The sequence below is a fragment of the Eschrichtius robustus genome, chromosome 5 (assembly GCF_028021215.1).
Source record: "Eschrichtius robustus isolate mEscRob2 chromosome 5, mEscRob2.pri, whole genome shotgun sequence".
NCBI classification, from domain to species: domain Eukaryota; kingdom Metazoa; phylum Chordata; class Mammalia; order Artiodactyla; family Eschrichtiidae; genus Eschrichtius; species Eschrichtius robustus.
The window spans coordinates 35,194,330-35,215,399 of record NC_090828.1 but is presented as its reverse complement, the minus strand read 5'-3'; the positions used below and the strand labels follow the sequence as shown (position 1 = coordinate 35,215,399).

Genomic DNA, 21,070 nt, shown 5'->3' with positions numbered 1-21,070 from the left:
CGAGGTGAACTTGTAAGTAAACATTTGGAGACATACTCCAAGACATGCTGAAAACCCCCTTCAACTGCATTTTTTTTTAACATCTTTATTGGAGTATAATTGCTTTACAATGGTGTGTTAGTTTCTGCTTTATAACAAAGTGAATCAGTTATACATATACATATGTTCCCATATCTCTTCCCTCTTGCATCTCCCTCCCTCCCGCCCTCCCTATCCCACACCTCTAGGTGGTCACAAAGCACAGAGCTGATCTCCCTGTGCTATGCGGCTGCTTCCCACTAGCTATCTATTTTACGTTTGGTAGTGTATATATGTCCATGCCACTCTCTCTCTTTGTCACATCTTACCCTTCCCCCTCCCCATATCCTCAAGTCCATTCTCTAGTAGGTCTGTGTCTTTATTCCCCTCTTGCCACTAGGTTCTTCATGACCTTTTTTTTTTTTTTCTTAGCTTCCATATACATGTGTTAGCATACTGTATTTGTTTTTCTCTTTCTGACTTACTTCACTCTGTATGACAGACTCTAACTCCATCCACCTCACTACAAATAACTCCATTTCGTTTCTTTTCATGGCTGAGTAATATTCCATTGTATATATGTGCCACATCTTCTTTATCCATTCATCCGATGATGGACACTTAGGTTGCTTCCATGTCCTGGCTATTGTAAATAGAGCTGCAATGAACATTTTGGTACATGACTCTTTTTGAATTATGGTTTTCTCAGGGTATATGCCCAGTAGTGGGATTGCTGGGTCGTATGGTAGTTCTATTTTTAGTTTTTTAAGGAACCTCCATACTGTTCTCCATAGTGGCTGTATCAGTTTACATTCCCACCAACAGTGCAAGAGGGTTCCCTTTTCTCCACACCCTCTCCAGCATTTATTGTTTCTAGATTTTTTTGATGATGGCCATTCTGACCGGTGTGAGATGATACCTCATTGTAGTTTTGATTTGCATTTCTCTAATGATTAATGACGTTGAGCATTCTTTCATGTGTCTGTTGGCCATCTGTATATCTTCTTTGGAGAAATGTCTATTTAGGTCTTCTGCCCATTTTTGGATTGGGTTGTTTGTTTTTTTGTTATTGAGCTGCATGAGCTGCTTGTAAATCTTGGAGATTAATCCTTTGTCAGTTGCTTCATTTGCAAATATTTTCTCCCATTCTGAGGGTTGTCTTTTGGTCTTGTTTATGGTTTCCTTTGCTGTGCAAAAGCTTTTAAGTTTCATTAGGTCCCATTTGTTTATTTGTGTTTTTATTTCCATTTCTCTAGGAGCTGGGTCAAAAAGGATCTTGCTGTGATTTATGTCATATAGTTTCTGCCCATTTTTGGATTGGGTTGTTTGTTTTTTTGTTACTGAGCTGCATAAGCTGCTTGTAAATCCAACTGCATTTTTAAAATTCAGACTACCAGCAAGAAGGTGAAATGTTACTGTTGACTGTCTTTTCTCATATATGGAATTTTTTTTTTTTTTTTGCCTCAGATTGAAGGTGCATTTATTCAAGGCATGGGACTTTATACAATAGAGGAACTGAATTATTCTCCTCAGGGGGTCCTGTACACTCGGGGCCCAAACCAATATAAGATCCCTGCCATCTGTGACATCCCCACGGAGTTGCACGTTTCTTTGTTGCCTCCGTCTCAAAACTCAAATACCCTGTATTCGTCTAAGGTAAGCTGTGCTCTATGAATAAATGCATGTTTACGTGATATCTGTGCCAGGAGGGAGGGGCTACATTCATCTCTTGGTTGTTTGGGGGTTTTGACAGTATTGTAGGGGAAAAAAGCCCTGTTAAACATTTTTTTTTTTTTGGCGACCATGCGGCTTACAGGATCTCAGTTCCCCAACCAGTGATTGAACCTGTGCCCCCCGCAGTGGAACACGGAGTACTAAACCCTGGACCACCAGGGAATTCCCAAAACATTTTAATTTTAAAGTAATTTAACAACATTAAATTTTTAAAAAATACTCCAAATCGTGGAGACCAACACAAACTACTATTACCATCAGGTTGTCTGATTTTTCATCTTCGTGCCAGCAATCATCTTCATGCCTATATCTGCTTTCTCCATTTGGGATCATTTCCTTAGGCTGGAATCCTAAGAATGGGAATACTGGGTTAAAACAGTGAATTAGCTTTTTAAAGGAAAAAGTTGTACATGTAATATTTAATATTTTATGTACCCGTACATGCACATATGTACCTATAGATGCACATATACATAATACACATACATATGTATATATATACAGAGAGAGAAAGAGAGAGTCATAATCTAGTTGACTTGTTTCCCTTCCAGGGTCTGGGAGAGTCTGGGGTATTCCTGGGGTGTTCGGTGTTTTTCGCCATCCAGGACGCGGTAAGTGCAGCACGACAGGAGAGAGGACTGTTTGGACCGTTGAAGCTCAATAGTCCACTGACCCCAGAGAAGATTAGAATGGCCTGTGAAGACAAGTTCACAAAAATGGTAGGTTCTGCTCATACAAGTCTGAATTTTTTTTTCCCCTGTGCTTGTGGTTAAGTTTCATTGACCCACCATGGTGGTTTTCCACGGAAGAAAAGATGACAGGAATCCTGAAGACATCTGAGCAGGAGAGCAGCCTGCCTGCAGTGGGGCTCAGTTCTACACCACTAAAAAAGAAAGGTTCATTCTTCATTTCTTCATTCAGCAATTGCATATTCCTCCTTAGTTTTGTTCCCTTCCCAGGACACATTAGTCAGGGATAAAGTTCAGGAACTGTGCCCTGAACCCAAGAATCCCAGGCCAAGAATCTGGGCCACCTCCACAATCTAACTTCCTCGGAAGGAAGTTTAGAGGACAAACTAAACTTCCTTCCAAACCACTGGGAGTATGTGCCATTCCTGATCTGAACCTCACAGTAGGACAGGCCCTTTCCCAACCCCCAGCAGCAGGAATCCCTCCTGCAGACCACGCCCCCTCCCGCCACGCCCCGCCTCCGGCTGAGCAAACAACTCAGCTCTCCTTGGGCGTTTCCAGTGGGATTTTTCATTGTGGGAGGAGGTCACGCCATTCACAGTGACCCCTCTGACTGTAAACAAGTTACTCCTTATACTGAGGGGAGAGCCCCCTCCTATACCTCCTCTCATGATGGCTCTTCACGTTACCCCTTATAGCTCTTCCTAAACCCCACGAATCGCCGCTTCACTCTGGAGAAGCACAGAGGCTGATTCCACCTTTCCTTTGTCCCTCTTCAAGCATGAGATGACTCTCATAGCTGTCCTGCCCCGCCCGACCCTTGGTCTTCTCCTGGATTCCTCCACGTTTCTCATACTGTCATGGCCAGACCTCTCATTGTCCTGGTCACCCTCTGGGTGGTTTTTATCCTATTTTATAGTCTGCTGTTTGTCACACGTCACAAACATTTTCCAAGTTGCAAACATCCAAACTTGTCCTTTTATTCCAGATTCCAAGAGATGAACCTGGATCCTATGTTCCTTGGAGTGTACCCATATGAATCAAATACAAACCTCTGGCGAAGATGGGGTGGCTCTTCCAACAAAGCAATCTATCCAGTCTCAATGCTCTAGGATGATGGGTCTGAAAGACAAATTTTCATAGTTCAGAAATCATTTCACAGAGTATTGCTTTTATAGGATGCTGATTTTAAATGTTCCATTTGGAATTTGGTAGATATGCTTAAGCAATTTAGAAATCGTATTTTAAATGGCATAAATGCTAACTGGTTTCCTCTAGAATGGTATTCTTTATTATTCTGTCCCTTAAATCCATCCAGCTGAATGGAATGGAAGATGATGGTTTGTATGTGATTCATAGTTGGCTTGTATCCACCAACAGAAATTATACTGTCTAGTGAAAGGCAATTTTCTAAATAATTTTATTAGTATGAACTGTAAAGTTGTCATTTTCTCATTTGTCCCCATCTGCTATCACCCTCTTTTTCTTGTCAGAATGGATCTAGGCGCTATGTCTGAAGAGTCTGTAGGACCAAAGGAAAAAACCAGATAAATTGAACTTAATCAAAACTAGAAACTTTTGGGCTTCAAAAGAGACTATGAGAAATTGAAAAGACAAACCACAGAAAAGGAGAAAATATTGAAAATATTTGCAAATCATATGTATGATAAAGATCTAGTGTGCAGAATATATTTTAAAACTCTTACAACTCAACAATAAAAAGATAAATAACCCAATTTTTAAATGGGCAAAGGAATTAAATAGACATTTCTCCAAAGACATCTAGATGGCCAATAAGCACATGAAAAGATGCTCAAACTCATTAGTCATGAAGAAAATGCAAATCAAAACCACAGTGAGATATCATTTCACACCCACTAGGACGGCTATAATCAAAATGATGGACAATAAATAGTAAGTGCTGGCAAGAATGTGAAGCAGTTGGAACCCTTATCCATTGCTGGGGAGAATGAAAATGGTGCAGGTCCTCTGGAAAACAGTTTGGCAGTTCCTCAGAAAGTTAAACATGTAGTTGTCATATGACCACACCTACATATATACCCAAGAGAATTGAAAACGTATGTTCACACAAAAACTTGGACACAAAGGTTCATAGCGTTATTCATAATAGCCCAAACTGGAAACAGCCCAACTCTATAAACGGATATATGTGGTATATCCATATAAGGGAATATTATTGAGCCATACAACGAATGAAGTACTGATACATGCTACAACATGGATGAACCTTGACAACATTATCTGAGTGAAAGTAGCCAGGCACAGAAGGCCACATATTGTATGATTCCATCTATGAAATGTCCAGAATAGGCAAATTCATAGAGACAGAGAGTAGATTAATGGTTGCCAGGCCCTGAGGGGAAAAGGGAATGGGACAGTGATGGCTAATGGGTGCGGGGTTTCTTTTCAGGCTGATGACAATGTTCTGGGATTGGATGGTGGTGACGGTTGTACAACCTGTGTATATACTAAAAACCACTGAATTATACACACTTTAAAAGAGTGAATGTTATGGTATGTGAGAAACAGAAAACCTGGAAAAGAGTGAGAAGTTGTGAGATTCATAAGAAATTTATCCCAATGGCCTTTAGTGACAGGAAACCTCACAGTGGACTAAGCAGCAAGACAGAATCACTGAAAAACTCCATGTCCATTAATGGCCGAGAGAAACATCGCACTGATGTGTAAAGGACTAGAGACTAGAGTATAATATCCTCTCCCTGTCACACGTTCAACTCTTGACTCTTGTCCCAGAGCCAGGCAAGATGGCAAAACTTCTTCAACGGTCTAGGACTAAAGACTAAGGTCATTCTTATTATGGTTACACATGGTTACATTAAAACCCTTTAAAGAGCAGACTTTCTCATTCATACCACAAATGATTATGGAGCACCTACTATGTGCCAGGTACTGTTCTAGTCACTTAGGACATAACAGTAAACCAGATCAACAAAGATCCCTGCCCTTGTGAAGATTATAATCTAGTCAGGGGAGACAGACAGAAAATAATAGATACAATTGAATTGCAGAGTGTGATCGATGGAGCCGAGTGCTGAGGGAACAATGCAAGTAGAGCAGGTTAAGGCGACGGCGAGTGAGGGAGGCCTGGAGCTGGCTGCAGCTGGAAAGGTCTGGGGATGAGGATGGTGAGGGTCTGAGCCAAGCAGGTACCTGGAGGAAGAGCACGTCAGAGCATTTGGGGGCAAAGTCCGCGCCGGGGGAGTGTGCCTGCCTCTCTGTGGACAGAAATGGCGCTTGTGAGCCTGGAACAGGCCTGGGGAGGGGCAGACAAGCAGAGCCTTGAGACCACTGTGAGGACGTGGGCTTTTAATCTGAGTGAAATGCAGAGCAGAGAAGTAACATGAACTGACCCATTTTAAAGTCTCACCCTGGATGCTGTGGTGACACAGATCAAAGGAGGGCACATTCTTAGGATCCTCACAGCTTGGCTTCCCCAGGTTTTCTGTCTCTTCTGCTTCCTCCCCCTCTCTTTTTGCCCCTTTGCCAACCCCTCCTCTAGCCCACGTCTATAAATGCTGGGATTTCCCAGGGAGCCATGGGTCCTCATCTCTCCTCATCTCGCTCCCTCTCCCTGGCGGGTGCCTTCACTCCTGTGGCTTCTCTGCCTGCAGCCTGGGCTTCTCTCACTCAAGAGTCCAGCTCTGAAAACCCAACTTGCCTGTCACTGCCACTTGGATGTCTCAAAGGCACCTCCATCTTAATGGGTCCCAAACAGATCTTCTTGTCAGTGCAGCCATCCACAAGATGCTGAGCCCAAGCCCGGGGTTTGGGGGAAGGGGGGAGTGATCCGAGATGCTCCGTTCTCCAGGTGCGCAAGTCCTGTTAATCCCACCTCAGAGAAGTGCCTTACATCTGCCTCTCACTCTCTTTGTTCCCATGTTGTTCCGAGCCATCATTATTTCTAAGTTGACTATTGCGGTAGTCTCCTCATCTTTGCCCTGTGTTCATTTTGCTTCCCTTCCAAACCGTTCTCCAGATTAAAGCCTAAGTTACGTGTAGAAGTATGGACACACACACACACACACACACGTACACACAATATGATCATGTTACGATCTTGCCTAAAATCCTGCCATGGCTTCCTATTCATCCCACCAGAATACTGTTCCAACTCCCTAAGGTGGCGTGTGTACCCTCAGTGATCTGGCTCCTGCCTACCTCTCCAGCATTATCTCACAACCCCCTCTCTCTTACCGTGAGCACTTCCAGTTCTATTTTTCACTTTGGAACCTTTGCCTGTGTCCTCTGCCTGGAAGACGCTATCACTTCGACCTATCCTTTTGTCTGTCTGATACCATGTAGTGCTTCTCTCATTTTAAAATGCACACAAATAACTTGAGGATCTTGTTAAAATGCAATTAAGCAAGCCCAGAAGCAATAAGGTAAGCCGGAAGTGGTACATCCAAAATCAAACACAAGCAGGAATTGAAGGAACAAGCAAGCTGCAGGTAACCCAGACCCCCTTACCCACTACTGTTGCATCAGCATGTCTCCCACAAATCATCCCTGTGGCTACACAGTGGAGTGAGAGGTCCCTTATGACAAACTGATGGAAAAGTCAGCTTGGTTCACAAACGGGTGGGCTCAGTATGTGTGTACAAGCCAGGTATGGGTGGTGTCTTCACTACAGCCCCACTCAGAGGTGGTGAGGGCAGATTCTCCTGATGGGCAGAGCTTTGGACAGCACACTCGGTCATCCACTTTGTGTGGAAAGCTGAGTGGCCCAAGGTTAAAATATGTATGGACTCATGTGTAGTAGCGACAATCTCATACTTGATTGGCTGTACTACCGCACACATTTTGGAAGGTGATTTAGTTGGACCCAGCAGTGTATATACCCTTCGACCCAGGAATTCCAGTTCTAGCAGAAAACAGAGGCAAAGTAGACAAAATGGCATTTGACATTAGCCACCTCTGTCCCTGGTCGCTCCGCTGCTGACACAATGGATGTGGGAAGGGCCAGGAGGGCAGGGATGGGCCCTGTGCGCCCATGTAGCTGCTGCTGAATGTCCAACCGGCCCCCAGTACAGACCAAAGCTAGTCCCCAGTTTGGCAGCATCCTTCCAGGAGGCCAATTCGCCACTTGGTGGCAAGCTGGCAACATTGAACACTTCTACCCTGGAAGGAGCTGTGATTTATTTAAACAGAGATGCATATCTTGGGTGAAGGTTTGCTGTGCCTGCCTCCAGGACCTCAGCCATCACCACTACCAAAGGGCTTACTTAGTATTAAATCTGCTCTCGTAAGATCCCACATGACATCACCTCAGAACAATTTACAGCAAATACTGTCACCTGCTTTGTGGCAGGGTGGGGTAAGCGTGTGATATGGGATCCAATGGTCATATCACATCTGTACCACTCAGAAGTGCCTGGGCAATGGAATGACCTAGAGAGGGTACAACTGACATGCCATCTGGAAGGCTTGTGAGGATGGAACTCCATCCTCCCAGATGCAGGATACTCGCAGTTGAAGGGCTCTATGTGATGCCTCCAGTGGACAGTTAACAAACCGGCATAAAATACCTGGACATTTATAGCAGGTTATGGTTAATATCCCTTGTATATAAGAAAATCCTTCAAATTAATAAGAAAGTAAAAAACCTAATAGGAGAAAATAGAGGACAGAAGAATAAAAAAAAATAATCACTAAATCTAGAGCAAGATGGAATATCCTTAACAGAAGAAATGCCAATTATGAACTGAAATTTCCCCCAGATATTTGAAAAATGCCAAGTATGGATGGTACTCAGTGCTGGCGAAGGACATGGGGAAACAGACACTCTCTCATACACGATTCACTGTATTGCTGCACATTTTGGAAGCCAGTTTAGTTGGACCTAGTAGCATGCACACCCTCCAACCCAGGAATTCCAGTTCTCAGAATTTGTGCAGCAGAAATACTTGCTCAAATGTGCAAAGATAAAGCCTACTTGTAATAGTGGAAAATGGAAAACAATGTAGACTAATAGAGGACAGTTTAATAAATTATGGCAATAATAAAAATAGTTAACATTTATTGAGAACTTACTAGGTGCCAGGTGCTGTTCTAAGTACACCTATTAGCTGATTGAATCCTCATAGCAATCCCCAGAGAGATACTACTATTTTGTCCATTTCACAGGTGAGGCAATTGAGGCACAAAGCGCCTAAGTAACTTGAAAAAAAGCAAATTTCGAAATAATATGAATAGTTGGATTTCACTTTCTAGATTCATGTACATACATATATTTCATATATGCATGGGAAAATTCTGTATGGATACATCGGAATCTCGTAATAGTTAACTCTGAAAAGTGAAAATTGGGAAGGAGAATTTTCGCTTTTACTTTATACAATTTTGTGGTTTCGATTTAAAAAAAAAAAAAGCATTAGTTTCATAATTTAAAAACAAATACATTAACACCTAAAAACACACCTGAACGCATTACATCTGCATGATTTAGTTCCATTTCAGATTAAAGAAGTTTCCTGTTGCTGGCTGTAAAAAGAAACTTTATTCCGGTGGGTCGCCCCCAGGGCAGGGAAAAGTGTACATTGTGTAAGAACTAGATTGAGATTGACCTTTCAAATTGGCCTAAGGGAGGAGGAAAGTGAGGGTAACAGAGGGAGGTAGGGAAATAAGACGACTGAGAGCGCAGGCAAACAGGATTTGATGGCAGGAACACAGAGAGCAGACCAGAATCACCCCTCGGGGCTGCCCTCTGTCCTGCTGGTCATCCTCGCATGGGAGCATCTCGGCCCCTGGCTCAGGTGGACACAGCAGCAGGTGCTTTCAGTGCAGCTCCACAACATTCAGCCAATTATTCTGGCGTAACATCTCATTCTAAGGGGTCCGATGAACTTGTTTTCTTTGTGAATGGAAGGAAGGTAAGTTTATCACGCTGTAGTTTCTAAATTTATGTAGAGAAAGAAACCATGGTAGCAAGAAGGTATTAGGTTCAGGTGACCAGCGTGTGAACTGGTGACTGACTCAGTGACCATGGCACTCTTACCAATCTGTAGGTCTCTGGGAGGAGGGGGTGGACTCTACTTGTAAAATGCATTAGGACGACTAGATGAAAAGAACTTGATTATATTGATGTCTTCAGACTACATTTGGTAATTGCATGCCAAATTAGATTGTATTCATCTAAACGTTAGGCATCAATTTCCCTTTATGACCATCTTCCGCATCTCTCTCTTCCTCCCCACTTACTTCCTCCCCTCTGTCTCAAGCCACCCTCCCCCGACACACACAAATTAGGAGTGTAAAATCTTCAGATCATTTGGAACTAATTATAAAACTTTTGACCAGCAAGACTAGAAGAGAAGTCATCCCGGAAAGCTAGGGATAAATTTTACAGTTAGTTTACATTTTAATCTGTTACTTCTTTAAGTGGGCTTAAATCAGACCTTTGTCCTCAAATTAGGGCAAAGGGTAAAATAATTTTCTGGTCCCACTTTTGTTTTGAGTTCTTGAGATTTAACTAAGACACAATCCACGAATGGAATGTGCACTTTGCTTTTCACTGTCTTTAATGCTGGGCCTGAAGGGCAACCCAGCATCGTTGTTCTCAGCCCCACTGGCAGAGAGGAAGAGGCAGTTGAGGTTGAAACTGAGCATAATGGTCCCATGTGCACCCTCTCCACGTAGGGCTGTGTACAGGAATGGAGGCTCAGGGCAGCTATGTAATGTGCCCCAGATCACCCAGCTAATAGGCATCAGAGGGACCTTGCTTCTCATCTCTCTGCTCCCAGAGTTTGTGCTGCTTCCCCTGGACCAAGTTTCCTCTCCTCAGATGGTGGCAAGCCTTCTAGAATCCCTTCACCAACGGGAAGTGGCAGTGAGTTGTGCAAATGTTTTCCTGTGGCTGCTGAAATAATGCTATTTGACTACTACTGCCAAGGTCTTGTTTTCTTAACTTTGCAAATATGAGTGAAAAACAAAGAGTATGTTTTGTAGGTAGTATTGAGAGTTTAAACCATTTTACTCAACTCTGTGAACTCAGGAATTTTAAAAGTTTATAATATTCAGTATTTCATAATCTTTTATTATTTTCCTGAAACCCATGTTGTGTTAGAATGCAAATCCTTGTTGGTTATCCTCTGAAACAAAGGCAAACATTTGTCTGGCCAAAATAAAGCCAAATACAATACAGTGTAACGTAATTTTATAATTGCAAAGAGTGATGTTTGATCAACTCAGGCAAACAAGATCAACAGCCATAGTCTGAATGATTCTTATTATCCAGAAATAACGGGCTACAGGTAAACTGTCTCAGTCTATAGAATCATTTCCTCCGCAGGGGTCATTGAGAGTAATTCAGATCCTGAAGTAAATTAATTATTCCACCTGAGAAAACACTGTATCGTTTTGTTTGTTTGGGAAATCAAAGCTAATAAGAAACTCTGGAAACTTTGCAATCTCTCTTGCAAAGTTTAGAAGTGTTTCTTCCTATCATGCTTCATTACAAACATTTTTTTTTTAACCAGTGCAGATTTATTGCTTGTTACATCATTTTACTGTGGGGCTGATTCACTGAATCAGTTTATTTAGCAGTTAAATAATATTAAATAAGGCAACTGTACCAACTTACACCAGCCCTAGCTTAGCTGACTCCACCACCTCCTCCCTCTTCTAATCAGTAGCTTGATAAGGCTGATCTGTATTCACAGGGATAGGCCTTGACTAGGAGATGTAATGTGAGCTTCTTTTTTTTTTTTTTTAATAGATCTTCATAATGAAATTAGAACACTACCTAACACCATACACAAAAATAAACTCCAGATGGATTAAAGACCTAAATGTAAGACCAGGCACTATAAAACTCTTAAAGGAAAACATAGGAAAAACATTCTTTGACATAAACCACAGCAAGATCTTTTTTGACCCACCTCCTAGAGTAACAGAAATAAAAACAAAAATAAACAAATGGGACTTAATTAAACTTAAAAGCTTTTACACAACAAAGGAAACCATAAACAAGACAAAAAGACAACCCTCAGAACGGGAGAAAATATTTGCAAATGAAACAACAGACAAAGGATTAATCTCCAAAATATACAAACAGCTCATGGAGCTCAATATCAAAAAACAAACAATCCGGGCTTCCCTGGTGGCGCAGCGGTTGAGAATCCGCCTGCCAATGCAGGGGACACGGGTTCGAGCCCTGGTCTGGGAAGATCCCACATGCCGCGGAGCAACTGGGCCCGTGAGCCACAACGACTGAGCCTGCGCATCTGGAGCCTGTGCTCCGCAACAAGAGAGGCCGTGATAGTGAGAGGCCCGCGCACCGCGATGAAGAGTGGCCCTCGCTTGACGCAACTAGAGAAAGCCCTCGCACAGAAACGAAGACCCAACACAGCCCAAAAAAAAAAAAAAAAAAAAAAACCTTAAAAAAAAAACAACAAACAATCCAATTTAAAAATGGGCGGAAGACCTAAATAGACATTACAAACATTTTGATTGTAGGTAGGATTAAAGTAAGTGGCTTGTCTTGCAAATGGGATGGTATAAAACAATGGTTCCTGAATTTCAGCAAGGATAATGATCACCTGGAGATATTGTTTAAAATGTGGAATTTTTTGAGCCCCACTCCCTGACACCTGATTCATTCTGAGAAACTTAAGTTCATGGGGGCCCGCAGCCTCTTGGTCAGTATCACATGTAGCTGAGGGTCCTGCCTTGGTCTCCAGGGCCAGCCGCCAGGCCAGCTGTGAGCACGTGATCACTGTCTGCACAGACCCTCTATGGAACCGAGGGTTGACCAGTGAGACCTCTGGAGAGCTGGGGTCTGCCTGAATTCACCAGAGTTGAGCCCCAGACTGTGGCTGACAGTCCGGCCTCCTGGAGGTTGTTCTGACTGATTCCGAAACTTCAATCACAGTGTAAAGACAGGCGCCCCCTGTAGACTTGTCCTGGGGCAGGTTTGGAGACCAGAAAACACATCTATACCTGCAACCAGGCAAGAAGTGAAAGCCACCATCCAGAGAAGGACCCTGAGAGACATTGATTTTTGTTTGTTTGTTTCAATACCAAAAAAAAGTGTGAATAGTGCCCTTAGAAACTCAACAGGCAGCAGTACCTTGTTTGTGTACATTCTTTCCACTTTGACATCCTCACATTCTTGTGACTGCACAAAGGTGTCATGACAGCATTGGGGTGTGTCCCACAGCCATGCAGAAAACCAGCTCTAATTCACTACATCCCCTCTGCTCATTCCATCATCGATTTATGAATGAATTGTAAGTTCAGGTATTTTGTGCGGGATGGCTATAGATCTCTTTTCCTTTTTTTTTAGGCCAAGCACCCAAAGTTGTATTATATTCTCTTCCAATTATCCTATGTTTCCTTGTTTAAAAGAAGTGGTACTGGGGAGGCTCCAATTATATTAGAAATTTTCCATTTTCGATGGTCTGTGTGCCTTTTAGATACTTCCTCCTTTCCTGTCTTTGTGTGAATTAACAAAAGAGAGAGACCCCAGGAGAAATCTAAAAGCCTGCTCTCACCCTTCCTAATAACCCTCCTGTAGACAGATGACCATGTTCAGGGTCAAACTCAAGTTCTCTCCTCCTCTTGAGAGGTACAATGAATTTCATGTGCATTCAAAAGCCTGAACATTTAGGGGAAATGCCCAATTATCCTCATTATTTATTCAACCAGTATCTATCAAGCTTCCCCTGTCCTAGGCACTGGGAACCAAAGTTACCCGCCCTCGTGGAGTTTACACTCTGCTGAAGTTATTGAATGACTCGCCTTCAAGGTGGTCTCTTAACTTCTTCCTCATATCCTCTGGGTCTTTATAAGATCACAGGTAACCTGGAGATTGTTTGAAGGGTAACGAATTTATTTGACAAGACATAACAGCTGGCAAACTGAAAAGGGCATAGGAATAAACAGAGACCATTTCAACTCCAAAAATATTTTTCAACAAGATAGTTTGGAGGGGGAAATGGCTTTTTTAATTCCAAGTAATAGAATATTTATTTTTAGGTCTCCATACTCAAGTTCCAAATCATTTATGTAATGGCCCAGCTTTGATACATACTCAACTAATTGTATTCATATCAAAGTAATTACTATTATAATCATCTAAATACATTTTCCTTTTTCTTTTTTGGAAACTGCTGCTGTCACTGTGCCAATTCTTTTCAGCTTCACTGTGTGAACTGTGAGGTCACTCCTCCATCACTGCCTGCCTGGTGCCCATCTGCTCTCTCCATGGGGCTGCTGCCACCACCTTAGAAGTCATAGGAAGCACCAAAACCAGGATTGATCTAGTTTAGGTAGGAGCATGTGTTAATGAGTTCAGGATAAATATGGATCTAGGTGGCTCCTTTAGCTGTTTGGGCCATGGCTTATGGTTTTAGAAGACAAAGATGGCAGGCGAAAAAGTAAAATAGACAGCTAGTGGGAAGCAGCCGCATAGCACAGGGAGATCAGTTCGGTGCTTTGTGACCACCTAGAGGGGTGGAATAGGGAGGGTGGGAGGGAGATGCAAGAGGGAGGGGATATGGGGATATATGTATACGTATAGCTGATTCACTTTGTTATACAGCAGAAACTAACACACCATTGTAAAGCAATTATACTCCAATAAAGATGTAAAAAAAAAAAATATGGTAGGTGAAATTCTCTGTCCCTTTCATAGGAAAAAATGGTGACCTTTTCTTAATTTCTTTTTTCATTCTGTGGCTTTCTTTATTATTATTTGAAGCTTATTACGCTTCTGTAAAAATGTACAGGCAAGTGGTGCAGAGGGAGTGACTCTCTGAGTCACTTCAGACCGTCTAATTGCCTCAGGGAGGAATCCTTCCTGCAGGAAGGTTTTGGGTCCTATGCACAAAGACACGGAAATGCACATTTATCGTGTTTCCTATAACGAAATGAAAAAGACAAGGTTGCCTGTTCTGTGTTTGTTCTGTGTAAATGGCCAAGCTGCTAATTCTAGCCAGAAAAAAATACTTAAAAAAATATACTTTTGTGACTTAGATATTTGAATTTGGCATGCTATGTGATAGTCTTTAGTCAAGACTATGTATGTTGAATAAGTAATAAACCCTTTGGGGGCAAGGACTATGTCTCGTGCTAAAATACCCTCCCACACCATAAGGCATTGGTGTGCCAGGAAGGTCGCTGGCAGACCACTGAGCCAGAGGCCAGGGGGAAGGAACCTCACCGGCCTTTTGTCCTTCTACTTCCACGAAGCCCCTCACACCATCAGAGGCACACAGCTGGGCACATTAGTCTCAAGGCTGAGTTTGTGTGGGATTTTTAAACTCAGGTACTCAACTGCATTAGTACAAATGTCCAAAAATGAATGAAACACCAGGTAACCCTTCAGCGTCAGAACAGGAAATGAGAAGTAGAAAAGCTGGAGCTCTCTCTGTGGACAGAAGACTTTACAAAAAATCCCTTGAATTCAATTTTTTCCCCAAGTGGTAGCAGAATGAGAGGGAGAACAAAATAAAAGCAGATAATCTCAATGTCTGTGGTCTTGGTTGAATCCAAACTGTGCCCTTGAAGTCATGCCCCGGGTTAACTTCGAGGACTTCCTCCCCAGCGACATCAATGGACTCAAGCATCCCTTGGCATCTTACATGTGAATAATCACAGCACTTCCAGCCTATACCTGCCGGGCCCGTGCCGACCTTTAGCTGTACCAGTCACAGCCTCTGCCTCGTTTCTGAGAGCTTCCTACCCCTCAGCTTTCAGGCTGGATCCTCTGTGTTCTCTGCTTTTAGAAGAGGATTGCTAAAGGCCGTGGTACCCATTGCGAATTCCGCACCCCAGGCATGCTGATGAACATCTTCACTCTCCTAAGGAACCACCCAGAGCCCCACCACAGAGCAGTCAATGGGAAGCTTGGGTGGTGAGTCCCAAACCTCTACACTGTAGAAGGAGTCCTATCCTTGACAAGATGAGCAGGATGCTCGAGAATTTTCCTCCAAGGAGTCAGGCCAGAGGACTTGGCAAAGATCGACTCGTTGATCTCTGTGACCCACTTCTCTCAAGCTGTGTTGGCAAGTATTATCCATCCCTATTTAGCAGGAAGGGAAACTGAGGCAGCCAGCCAAGAAGTAAAGTGAATTTTCCACATGACTGTGACATTCTTGGCATCATATCAATTGTTTCTGCTCACTTTAACATAATGTATGTTTGGGAAGCACATGCTTATGGAAACAGTCTTTGCATGGGTGATCTTGATGCAGTTGCAATGTTATTGGAATGGTGTTTGGAAATATTAGGCCTTTAAAAATCTTTTAATTATGTACTTAGAGTCAGCCAAAAGAAGCAGTGAACTTTTGTTTGCTTTACGTTTTGTTGTGGCTGTAGCTGCTACAGCTGTTATTTAAGTATTATTAACGCTTATGAAGTCATAGACTCTTAGGGATCAGAAGAAACTCCCTTATGACTCATCAGCTTGTACTCAATTGAAAAAAGCCTTAAGACTTTTAAAGCAGTGTCTCCCCTTTTGCCATTTTGGAAACTTTTAAATTCTTATTAAATTGCATATATGCCTGTCACGTTGTTTTCTAACTTTGATTCTATTATTTGCAAATCAGATAAACATTACCTTCTGTCTGTCTGTATGTCATTGATTAAAATATTAATCAATAAATAAGCCAAGCAGAGAACTATGAGAAAATTAATCAACACTGTTGACATTGGACTTGTTCACTCAAGTACAAACCCTTCTGAGGTATCATGCATCTACATTTCTTCATCCCCTCCACAGAGGGAGCACAGCCAACATCAAATGCCTCATAAAACCTCCGCGCACTGTGTCTATAGCACTGACCAGCTTCTCAGTGTAGAAATCTTCTCTCAAGGGACTTCCCTGGTGGTGCAGTGGTTAAGAATCCGCCTGCCAGTGCAGGGGACACGGGTTTGAGCCCTGGTCCGGAAGATCCCACATGCTGCAGAGCAACTAAGCCCGTGCACCACAACTACCGAGCCTGCGCTCTAGAGCCCACGAGCCACAACTACTGAGCCCATGAGCCACAATTGCTGAGCCCACGAGCCACAACTACCGAAGCCCGGCACCTAGAGCCAGTGCTCCGCAACAAGAGAAGCCACAGCAATGAGAAGCCCGCGCACCGCAACGAAGAGTAGCCCCCGCTCGCTGCAACTAGAGGAAGCCCGTGCACAGCAACAAAGACCCAATGCAGCCAAAAATAAATAAATAAATTTATTAAAAAAAAAAAAAAGAAATCTTCTCTCAAAAGGGAAAGAGGCTAGTTTTCTTCAGTATTCACTCTCCTCTTAGGGACCACTTCTCGAGGCCCCCTTATCAAGAACCCATTCCAGAATAGATGCAGAAAGTTGCCCAAGAACAAAGTCAACCTCATCGGCATGCATTTTTTCGAGAACCAGGATCAATGGTTGCCTGTCTCCAGGGCTCCAGCTCTGCTCTGGTTTCCTGTGATGTCCCAAAACACTACTGACCATGGTTTCACAATCTCATCTATAAATTCAAGGTCATGGGACAAAGTTCACCTTGATCGATCTGACCACTTGAACAGATCTAAAGAAGCTAAGTGCTGTCTTAAAATCTCCACGTGTGGAGGGCATCACATCTTTTTAAATGTGCTTATCTGATGCTTTTGGTTTACCAAGTATTCCTCTGGTGAGAAATACAGAGGCAAAACTAGGAATAAAATAGTTGTGCCTTCTCTCTGACATTTGTTAGTATTACTCTATCTTCATTGAGCAGTATATTTGTTCTTTGATTGATACATTTTATGTTCGATAGCATTTCCCACAAAAGTTCTCTCTCTCTGGCACTTAGCCAACTTGGCACTGCTCTGACTCACACTTCTGCCTTTGGCATCAGTTTGCCCCATTACTTCCATGATTTGTTCACGTCCTTTCTTTGTCTTTGCTGAGCAGAGAACAATCTAGTTACAGTGCCCCCCGCACCCACAGTCCTGATTTCTTCTTCATTTACAGTTACATCCTCCAAATTTCATTTCTGAGTGCTTCCTGGGCATTTTATGCTATATTTCCTTTTTACAGTTGCTGGTAAATGGGAGAAGAGCCATCACTGCTCTGTACTTGCTGAAATGGACTTATGAGAAGCCTATAGCCCTGAATAACAACACCCGGCACTCTTGTCTTTCTCCTATTATGAACCCAAAGATGTTCTCCCTAAACATTCTGTCACTCTCCTATCACAGCCTTTGTGGTTGGCTCGACAGCCATTCGCTTCATTTATTCCTCTCACTTTTTGAGCCATGCAGGCATTTTTTAGGGCTTCTTCTTTAAAAGAGGTAGAGCTTCTCAAACCTGGGTAATTGAAGGATCCCTTCCCAGCTATATTCTCCCTCTGTTCAAGTTTTGTGATTTGCTTTAGGGAGGCCCCATCCATACCTTTCGTAGGGCCAAGAGGCTTGTGTTGTCCAAACCCCACTGGGAGCAAGCTTCTGGTTCAAGCGGTAGGATGGGGTTGGAGGCACGAAGACATCCCCTGTTGGGGCCGCAGAGGATGCTGAAACTACGCATTCAGATCAAGGAAGCTGGATCCAATAAGCCAGAAGTAGAAGTCTCAGCCCCAAAACTAAGGGGCTAGAGGCAGATATCAAAGGTAAAGCAATTATACTCCAATAAAGATGTTTAAAAAAAAAAAAAGCCACGGAAAGCCAAGGATCAGAGGGTCAGGTATAAAAACACTAAGTTAGGAAAATAAAAGCAGGGAATCTGGACAGTTACTTTCAGCAAGCACTGTGGCCCGTAGTGTGATGTACGAGAGAGTCATAGGTACATTTCTGTTTGTTTCTATTTGCATTCTCACCCAAATGGTCTCTACTCCCTTCCTTCCTGTGAAGTTCCTGGATTTCCACTCAAGTTTATATTTTATGATCATATGGTCCCGCCCTTTGTTAGTTTTCTTGTTTTTAACGTTGCCAGTTACCACGTGGATCTCATCCCTCTAGGTTTTGGTGGTGTCCATTAGACAACAGTAGCATCATTGCACCAAAATTGCAAGTCTTCTTTCTTTATCACCCATAGTCTCTGCTTTAATATCTAGATGCCACCATAACAGCTAACTTTTATTGAGAACTTTCTATGTACTGGGCACTATTCTGCGGTAGGTACTATATGCCAGTTGTGCAGATGATGAAACTGAGGTACAAAGTGGTTAAGTTACTGCCTGAGATCACATCACTAGCAAGTGGAAGGGTCAGGATTGGAACTCAGGTAATCTGGTTGTAGAATCCACGTTCTTAACCACCTCATCTGAATCTGTTTATTTTCCTGAGATCATTTTCCTCGTTATTTTCTCTGGAGAATTACCAGGACCTCTTTTATTATTATCACTTTTCCCCCCACTATAACTAGTGTCTTCTTTGGTTTCATATTTTGGGGTATCATCTATATACGTTTTTAGTATTCTAATTTACTTAATTATTTCTCAGATTTATTCATGCTCCCTTCTACAAGCATCAGTGCCTACTGTGTTATGAGCAGTCTGCCTATGGTCCTTACACCTAGTGAGAATCAGTCCAGACCAGAGGTTCTGATTCAGGGCCAATTAAAGTCTTTAAAGGGGTCCATGAATGTGCAAAATGTGTGTGTATCCACATGTGATTTTGAGGATACATTCACAGAACAGAACTATCATCAGATTCTCAAAGAGTCTATGACCACTTCCCATAAAGGTGAGAATCACTGGCCTAAAGAGACACAGAACTAATTCTAATACAGTGACATCCTTATCAGATCTAGGAGCCATTCCCCCAAACATGCTTTCCCAACCTTTGTAAGAGATACTCCCTCTATGTCTGGGTCAGTCCTTCCAATGTTAAAAGATATTTTAATACCACCTAGTGACTTCCAAGAACTGTAAAGGGTCTGAGATTTTACCCTACTTACAAACTAACAAGTTAGCCTGACACAGTTTGATGGATGCTAGCAGAAGACACAAGACTCCTGGATCAGAGACAAAGGACTTTATTCTTCACAGCAATAGCAGAGCTAGATTATTAGAATTTATGCCCACTTTCTGAGCCTCAATTCCGAAGGCAATATGAGGAGGGCCAGTTGACACCTGGATGTGCAAAGGGTTGCATTGCAGGAGAGGAACCCTGAGATTAGGGAACTCAAATCTTTTATAATGGATGGTAAGCCTCCCAGAAGGTGGCGTTATCTTTAGTATACTGGACAGTAATCATTTCTGCTAATTCCTCCATGGGAGACACTGCTTTATCTTCCAAAGCTGTTCACTACACCAACATCCTTGAAAAGAGGGTCTGGAATCAGAAAACAGATCAGTGGTTTCTGGGGACAGAACCACTGTTGCTGGAGGGTTGATTACAAAAAGGGCATGGGGAATTTGTGCGGGAGATAGAACTGTTTCATAGCTTGTTCGTGGTAGTGGATATACAATTGTTCGAGTTTGTCAAAACTTGCAGAACTGGACACTAAAAAGAGTGAATTTTACTGTATGTAAATAAAAAATAAGTATTATAATTAAAAAAACAAGAACAACAACAGAAAAAAAGAGGGTCTGGAACAAAAACAGGCAGAGCCTCTGCTCACGAGATGGGCACATCTCCGGCACGTGACTTGTACCCTTGAAGAGGTTTCCTCAGTCCTTTGCCTTTTCTCTTCACTGGTTTCCTGCTCTGCCCCCTTCCACAGAGTGCAGTCCAGAAATGTGTCCTAAATGTCTTCTGATGACGCTAGTTCAATCTAGAAAAATTACTGGGATTTTGTATACCGTTCTTTTTGGAGAGGAGAGGAGTCTTAGTTATGAATGAGGGTAACATTCCAAGGGCAGAGGAGTGAACTTTGGGTCGAATCATTGTGTATTTCTTTCAGCCCAGGTAATTATGCCGCTGTACTGGCTACAGGCCCATCGTGGAGAGTGGGAAAATTTTCAGTCCTGTGAGTATAAAACGACTGAGAGCTGCCGAGCCAGGACTTCTGGAGGAAACAGCAAAGCATCACACCCATTACGTGGAACTGGTTTTCAAGGAAAGCACAATATTGTGCATTAGAGACTCAGAGGTTTACCATTTTGCCCTTCTCAATGAGGGTAACTAGATATTTTTTTCAGAAACACAGACAGGGAGCGCCTTAATGGCTTTTTTGAAGGTGAAGGTTATAAACTAGCATACTCTAAGTGAAAACAGAGTATGCCATCTTCCTTACATCTAGCTTTGTGATAGGGAGAAACAGAAAAGAATCTATTTCTCACACTGTCATTTCAGCAGCACGTTTTGTGGAGTCATAGCCAAAGTGAAACATTTTTCTGAAATAAATGCCTGTGTTCTCTCTGAATGTGATTCCATCTTTGATTAGTACTAATGGTCTATGGGGAAGAGACGAGAAGCTGTTTCCATCTTTCATGCTGTGTGGAATCAATAGCCACTAAGTATACGTACCATCCATAGCGCTTCTGTCTCAGACCCTCTCAGGCCTACTGCCTCCACATCCCTCTCCCTAAAAAACCTATGATAAGTCTCTAAGAAAGACTATATAGAATTATTAATTTTAAAAACATAACCTTTTTCCTACAAACACATAAACTGTAGAAGTTAAATATCCAGAGATGTTTGGATTCCTAAATTGTTAAGAAGAATGTGGAAGAGTGAGAAAGA

General features: G+C 42.6%; 1 protein-coding gene across 1 annotated transcript in view; it reads left to right on the top strand.

Annotated features, from left to right (window-relative positions):
* AOX1 (aldehyde oxidase 1) overlaps positions 1-3,881 on the top strand; it is a 72,457-nt gene extending 68,576 nt beyond the window's left edge. The window contains exons 33-35 of the mRNA XM_068544690.1: positions 1,486-1,674; positions 2,304-2,471; positions 3,430-3,881. Coding sequence (XP_068400791.1) covers positions 1,486-1,674; positions 2,304-2,471; positions 3,430-3,480 — 408 coding nt within the window. The 3' untranslated portion in view covers positions 3,481-3,881. The remainder of the gene's footprint in view (positions 1-1,485; positions 1,675-2,303; positions 2,472-3,429) is intronic.
* Positions 3,882-21,070: the final 17,189 nt, after the last annotated feature.